Below are 6,608 nucleotides of genomic sequence, written 5' to 3'. Positions count from 1 at the left end.
TAATAGAAATCACCAAATTTCCTCTAAAAAAATCAATGTCATTATGTAAGGCTATCACCCATTCTGGCCCCTATTTATTGAGATTTTTTAATATGAATCTCCCTCTAAACATACAATGATCCTTCTCAGTTTGGGATGAGATAGTACTCTTGCCATGACTCTGGTTCTCTATCTGCACAACAGTGGCAGTTAGCAGCTCTGTCATCCGTATGTGGGGGTGGCGGCAGTGGGGAGGAGGAGTACAGGCCAGGGTTTTGTCATGGAGTTAATTTAAGGAGGCAAAATTTAGAAAAGACAAATGAGAAGTACTTCCATTGTTAGAGGAGGTGGTAAGTAGGGGATACTTGACAGTTCAAGATATCAGGGCCAGCCAAAACCGGTTTGGCTCAGTGGATAGAGCGTCAGCCTTCGGACTGAAAGGTCCCAGGGCATGTACATTGGTTGCGGGCACATCCCCAGTAGGGAGTGAGCAGGAGGCAGCTAGTCAATGTTTCTCTCTCATCGATGTTTCTAGCTCTCTATCCCTCTCCCTTCCTCTGTAAAAAAAAATAAAAATAAAAATAAAATAAATCTATAAAATATATTTAAAAAAAAATATCAAGGCCAGATGAATTCGACCTCATTGGCAGTTAACTTGTGATTTGAGTCACTATTAAAATTTTTTAAGAAATGGGGTCTGATAGATATACCCAAGATTGGAGAAAGGTAACTAAACAAACGAACAAAAATTGTGACATCCAGTAAAGGAAGTGATGAGTCCACGGAGCCAGAAAGTGTTCACGAAAAACTTATTTAATTCATTCTATTTGCCGGTAGAGTTAGCCAGTTGGTAGCTTTGGAAAGGTCCCAGGTGCGGTGACCCAGACAGCGGTAGAGAGAACGAGGTAGGCTGCCAGAGACAAACAGACCCGGAAGATCCTGGCTGGTGGGAAGCAGGCCATCAACTTTAGACCAGGACCTGGTTTTCCTGTGACGCGTGTTTAACACATTAGGTCAGGCAACAGCCTCTCCCTTTGCCTGGATGAGGCAGCAGCCACAGCCCCCAACACAACACATTAAATACTCAGGTTAAAGAGCCTCTATTTTATAGTCTCTGCAGTCACTATAGACAGAATACTGGCTAATTATTGTTTAATTATTGCTTAAAAACCAATTGGCACAAAACAATCGCTGCATTAATTACCCCATACAGCATCTGCTTTCTCCCTTTGCTGTCATCCCCATGCCTCTCCAGCCTTTCTTCCCCACTTTAATTGAAATTCAGCTTGCTGTAACACCTCCCTGCTCCTGGCCAACTGGATCTCCCCCATTCAAACGAGGAAGAACAACAAAACAGAGCCCCAGGGATTAGGGAGTTTTGACAGCTGTCCAAGAGAAGCGCTGAGCTAGGGGCCAAGAACCAGGGCAGGACAGAGACAGAGACGAATGGAAGACAGAAGAGTGACGGAGGGAGGGAGGGAGGGAGAGATAGGCAGGGAGGACCTCGCAAGAGAAACGAACTGGACAAAGAGTCACGGAGCCAGGCAGAGAGATGCGTCAAGGGGCGCCTAAAAGGGGGAAAAGGAAGAAAAAGCTAGAAAAGAACTCTGGGGAGGTCGAGAGGAAAACGCAAGAGGTTCCAGAGGTGGGGAGCGAGGCAGGAGAGAAGAGCTTATCAGGAGGGAGAGAGGAAAAGTGCAGCCCCTAGGGGACAGGTCTGTCCAGCTCCGGGAGCGGTCTGCAGAGGGGGCGGACTAGCGGATCGGGGTTCCCCATCCCGCGCACCTGGGAGTGGGGCGCGGCGCGGACCAAGGACCAGGACCTGGGGGAACCCGGGGCGGCCCCGCCCCTCCTGCCGCCCCCCGCGCGGGGTTCTCCTGCCCCCGGGGCTCAGGGGGCCGGCCTAGCGCCGCGGGAACAATAGCTCGGGGCGGCTCTCTGCCCCCTGAGAGGCCGGCGCCGGGCCGCGGGGCGAGGAGGCGGCCGCGCCGCCGGGGGTTCGCGGCCAGCCCCGGCCCCGGGCCGCCGGAGCCTCCGCGGAGCTCGGCGCTGCCGCCCGGGCATTGTTGGCCGGGACCGGGGAGCGGGAGCCGGGGGTGGAGCCGGGCGGCGGCGGCGGCGGCGGCCGCGGGAGCCAGAGGGGGAGCCCGAGAGCGGGCGATCGAGCGAGCGAGGGAGGGAGGAGGGAGAGAGCCAGGGAGGGCGGGAGGGAGGAGGAGGAAAAATAAAGAGGAGAGCCGAGCAGGGCTGAACAATAGAGACAGGCGGGCGGGCGAGGAGCAGAGCCAGCTGCCGCCGCTGCCGAGCAAGGGAGCGGGCGCCCAGGCAGCCGGACCCCGGCGCGGGCCCGGCCGCGGCCCCGGCACACAGCAGGCGGCCAGCGCCCCCGGGGAGGGCGGGGTGCCATGGGGGAGCCGGCGGCAGGCGCCCCCAGCCCGCCGCGCGCCTCCGCTTGAAGGAGGCTCGGCGTTCGCTGCCCCAGCCCCGCCGCCCAGCCTCCATCCAGCCCTCGGAGCCCCGGGTGCAACCGGGTCTGCGGCTGCAGCCGCTGCGCCCCGCGCCCTGCGCCCCCCCGGCTCCGGGCAGCCCTCGGCCCCAGGCTCCGCCGGCCCCCGGCTGCCCGCGGACGCCCTCCCTCCCCTAGTCATGAACCCCCCGGAGGGGGCGGCGGAGGAAGGAGGAGCGGCGGACTCGGACGTGGACGCCTTTTTCCGGACAGGTAGGCTGGGCAGGGCGCGGGCGGCCGCGGGCAGGGCCGCTAGCTGCCTCGGACAAGTTTGGGGAAGCGGGGCTGTGGCTGCAGGCGTGCATGCACGTTGGGGAGCAGTCCCCACCCCCCTTCGTCGTCCGGGCTGGAGTTGCCGAGATTCCTGTTGTGATGGCAATGCTGGGAGCGTTTCGGGGGTGCGTGGTGGGGAGCTGGGAGCCCGGCGCCCCTCGGCGGCGTCCACCCCACTTGCGGGAGTGTGTGGCGGGGACGCGGGAGGCGGGTCCCTCGGCTGCCTTCCCCGGAGCGCGCGGGGATGGGGCGACGTGGGATCACTTTGCAGAGCGCCTGCTCGGGCTCCCGGCGTCCCCCTTGATTCTGGGGACCCCGTCCCTTGTCCTTCTTCTCCCAGCGCCTGTCAGCCCGGCTCCGGCCGCCCCGGGCTGGCACCCCTTCCCGGTCAGGGCCCCGGGGTCCTGATGTGCACAGAGGGCCTCGGGGACCCGGAGTCACGAAGGCTGCAGACTGACAGTCAGGAGCGGGGCGGACCCGGGGCGGCCAAGCCCGCTGTGTGCGGGGAGACAGCGTCTTAGACTTGAGAGGCAGGTCTTGTTGGGAGGGCGGTGGGCGCTTGGGACCTCCTCCGTGTCCTCCTCTCTCCCAGTTCTGGAAACACATAAGCGTTTCCTAAGAATCACTCCTTCCTGGAAGTGTGGGTTAGCGCCGTCCTCGTACACACCCACTGGATCTTTGCTTGTCCGCGGGTTGTAAAGCCCCCAGATGCGTCCTCCCAGCGCTTGCAGCCCCGCCATCTCCCATCCCCCAGGCCTGTAGCTTCTCCTGTTCCTTGGCTACAGAGCCCCTTCCCAGCACAGACACCTACCGCCCTAGTCTCCCCACCACCTGTGGCCCTGTTTTTTCCCCCTGGTGGCTAGGGATTCCCCAAGTCCCTTTTACCTGTGGCTTCCACCAACTCGGTCGATAGAGCTCCCCATCGCCCATGTCTGGAACCATTTTGTCTGGAATCTTTGTCCCACAGAGTGCAGTAAGTTATGGGCACCGGCACCTCTGCCCTCCCCTTCAGTAAGTTTTGATTAGAGGGCATGGACTGGTGGGGGTCAGGGCTGAGGGTAGCTCCGAAGCTCTCTGCACATCCATCTGCTTCCCAACCTCTCTGCCTGGCCCTCAGGTCATCTCTAGGAGTGCTTTGTTGGGGAGGCTGGTGGCTTTAGGAGTCAAGACTTGATGGGCCCATATGTTCATTTTCTGGTGGGTCTGGGAAGGAAAATGCTGGAGTACAGGAGCAGATGCCAGGACTGGGGAGAGCGGAGGGAGCCCCTGTTACCCTCTCCTGCTTCCCAGGGCTCAGCCTTGCCTCTCTCCCTCTTTCCTTTCCCCCAAAGGTGGATTCTACACACACACATTCATATTCATTCATATTCTCTCCCTCTCTCTCTCTCTCTCTCTCTCTCTCTCTCTCTCTCTCTCTCTCTCTCTCTCTCTCCTCCCCCCTTTCCCCCCCTCACTCCCCCCTTCCCTCCCAACCACAGCATGGATTCAAAAGTGCATGTAGGGAGCCATCACCTCAGACTTGACTTAAGTTTGTAGCCTGCCATCTAGGGTCAGATTTCTGTGAGCTAAATGATGCCAGAAAACATTCACCAGGGGGTCTTCCTGATCCCTCTTGCCTCCCATCTGGGGCAAAAAGTCTGCCTTTTCTTAGCTTGAGGAAAACTCTTGAAGTGGGAGCCTTCCCACTTTTTCTTTTTTAGCCCTCACTTTTATTTTTTTGGCGTTCACGCCTCCTTTCCCTTTCCTACCACCTAAACACTAGTTCCCGTCTATTCTCTGTCCCAGGCCCTTGGAGCCGAGCTGGGTTTCTGGAGGCTTGCTAATTTCTGACAAATGAATTCACACAGTGTTAATGGTGTTAATGGCCTCTAATGGTCCAATGTGTTACTTTTCCCAGGGCCTTTCAAAACACAACACGGAGCTTACATTGTCTGCCCCAGGCTCAAATCACAGAGTGAATAGCAGACTCCTGGGGGCTCCTGTTAGGGATAGTCTTTCCTCCTTGGATGGCCTTGGCGAAGGGAGCCTAGGTCTGGTGTGTTCTTAGAATCAGAGAAATGTGAAAACCTCAATGCACATCGCTGGAAATGACTGATTCCCTGAAACAAGTTCCAAAAGGGAGTGCAGGGAGTCCAAAAGGTCCTCTGTGCTCTGCTTCTTGATCTCACCCTTCCCAATCTTTAGGCTTTTGCTGGGGATTCTTGAGCCCAGAAAAAAAGGCCTATTTCTAACATTTTTCCTTCTGTTTCCCCTGTTTATGGAACATAGCACTACACCTGGTAATCGGACGTTATGAATTTATTCAACTGAACAACTGAGAAAACCTTCAAACAAATTCTCAAAGGCCCCAGTGCCTGGATTACCTCCTTCTTTTTGGTGGAAAATGTTGCATGTACTAAGATCAGACTGGCAATTGCTTTGTCAAAACTATGGCATCCTGTGCCTCTAATCAGGCATGTTTCAAAGTATTCTATCATTTTGGTCCCTTACTTGTTCAAGATTACAAAATAATCTTCCAGTTATTTTGGTATTTAGTTCTCTTGACCAATAGATTAAGCTAGAATTCTTCAATCTTACGTCCCTGCATGCATGTGGACACACACAGATACCACCCCAGCACACTATTCTTATAGATTGGTGGATTCCTTATCATCTACCCGGGAATTCTCTGTTCCATGCCTGGGAAAGTGTGTCTCATTAATTTTATTGATCATGGCTATGAGGTAGAGAAGGGGGAATATGGACACTCAGAACTGGGAATAGGAACAAAATGGAATAAATAGCCAACGAGGATTTTCCAACTTCTAGAAGCCTTTTGCTGTGGAATACTAACAAAATATTCAAATTGCTTTCTGCCCTTGAAGAACTTTAAAAAAGGTGTTTGACAATAACTTCTCAGAGACTAATGAATTGCTAAACATGATGGTGCTATATGATAAAAAGTTGACAGAACTACAGAGAAGTGGAACTGAAGATCGCCTGTGGGGAGGGCTGTGGATGGGGAGTGGGAAGAGCAGTGTGGACACAGGGAGGTGGGGGCATTGACACTGAAGATTGCTGGCTGACCCAATGGAAGGTGTAGTTTGGGAGGAAGAGGAAACAGGATTGGTAAGTGGGGCAAGGCCAGATAGGAAGAGCCTTGGAAGCCCAAGAGAAGTGTTTGGATTTGATTCAGGGTCAGCAGGGAGTCATTTAGGTTCTTGAGCAAGGGCATATCCTGAAGAAAGTGATAGTTGGAATGTTTCACCTGAAGGTAATATTACTGATGAAGTGGAGAAGAAAGAGAGAATCCAGGGAGATGCACAAGTGATCCAGACCCGGGGGTGGAGTGGGGTGGGCAGTGTGGGATGCCTTGTGTGGGTCCATGGCAAAAGGATGGGGAATTAGGAACAACACTGAGAGGCATTTTCGAAGGTGAAAATGTGGGGATTTGTTGACAAACTAATTAGAGGTGGAAAAGAAGAAAAAGCCCATGAAGAAGCAGAAGTAGCGGGGTTGGCATTGCAGAGGACTGACAATGTCCCTCCTGAAGTCTGGTTGAAGACAGGAGCTGGTTTTGCAGGTAGTGATGTCAGCTTCAAATGTGGATAATTAGAGGTGATTGAGGGACATCCAGGTGGAGTTGTTTTGGGGAAATGTGGCCTCAAGATAGGATCATAGGCAGAGGTTAGAGTTGGCAATGCCGGTGTGGAAACTTTCTGCATCAAGAAATTGGGGGAGAAACGCTTATTTAGGAAGTGGCAGCAAAGGAGACTTGATCCTGGGGACCCCAGAAAGCCATGTGGGTTTTGATGGGATGACAGGCCACAGACACACTGAGTAGGAGAAATGCAGGAGCACTGAATAAGTG

General features: G+C 54.5%; 1 protein-coding gene across 19 annotated transcripts in view; it reads left to right on the top strand.

Annotated features, from left to right (window-relative positions):
- Positions 1-2,581: 2,581 nt before the first annotated feature.
- KALRN (kalirin RhoGEF kinase) overlaps positions 2,582-6,608 on the top strand; it is a 640,493-nt gene continuing 636,466 nt past the window's right edge. For all 19 annotated transcript variants that reach the window (XR_004989615.2, XM_036447859.2, XM_036447857.2 and 16 more), the window contains exon 1: positions 2,582-2,698. Coding sequence is in view for 18 of the 19 variants with exons in the window: in XM_036447859.2 (XP_036303752.1) it covers positions 2,626-2,698 (73 nt within the window). In the remaining variant the exon portion in view is untranslated. The remainder of the gene's footprint in view (positions 2,699-6,608) is intronic.

Source organism: Pipistrellus kuhlii, unplaced genomic scaffold (assembly GCF_014108245.1).
Source record: "Pipistrellus kuhlii isolate mPipKuh1 unplaced genomic scaffold, mPipKuh1.p scaffold_m20_p_2, whole genome shotgun sequence".
Taxonomy (NCBI): domain Eukaryota; kingdom Metazoa; phylum Chordata; class Mammalia; order Chiroptera; family Vespertilionidae; genus Pipistrellus; species Pipistrellus kuhlii.
Note: the sequence above shows the minus strand (reverse complement) of the source record. Positions and strands in the feature narration are given on the sequence as shown.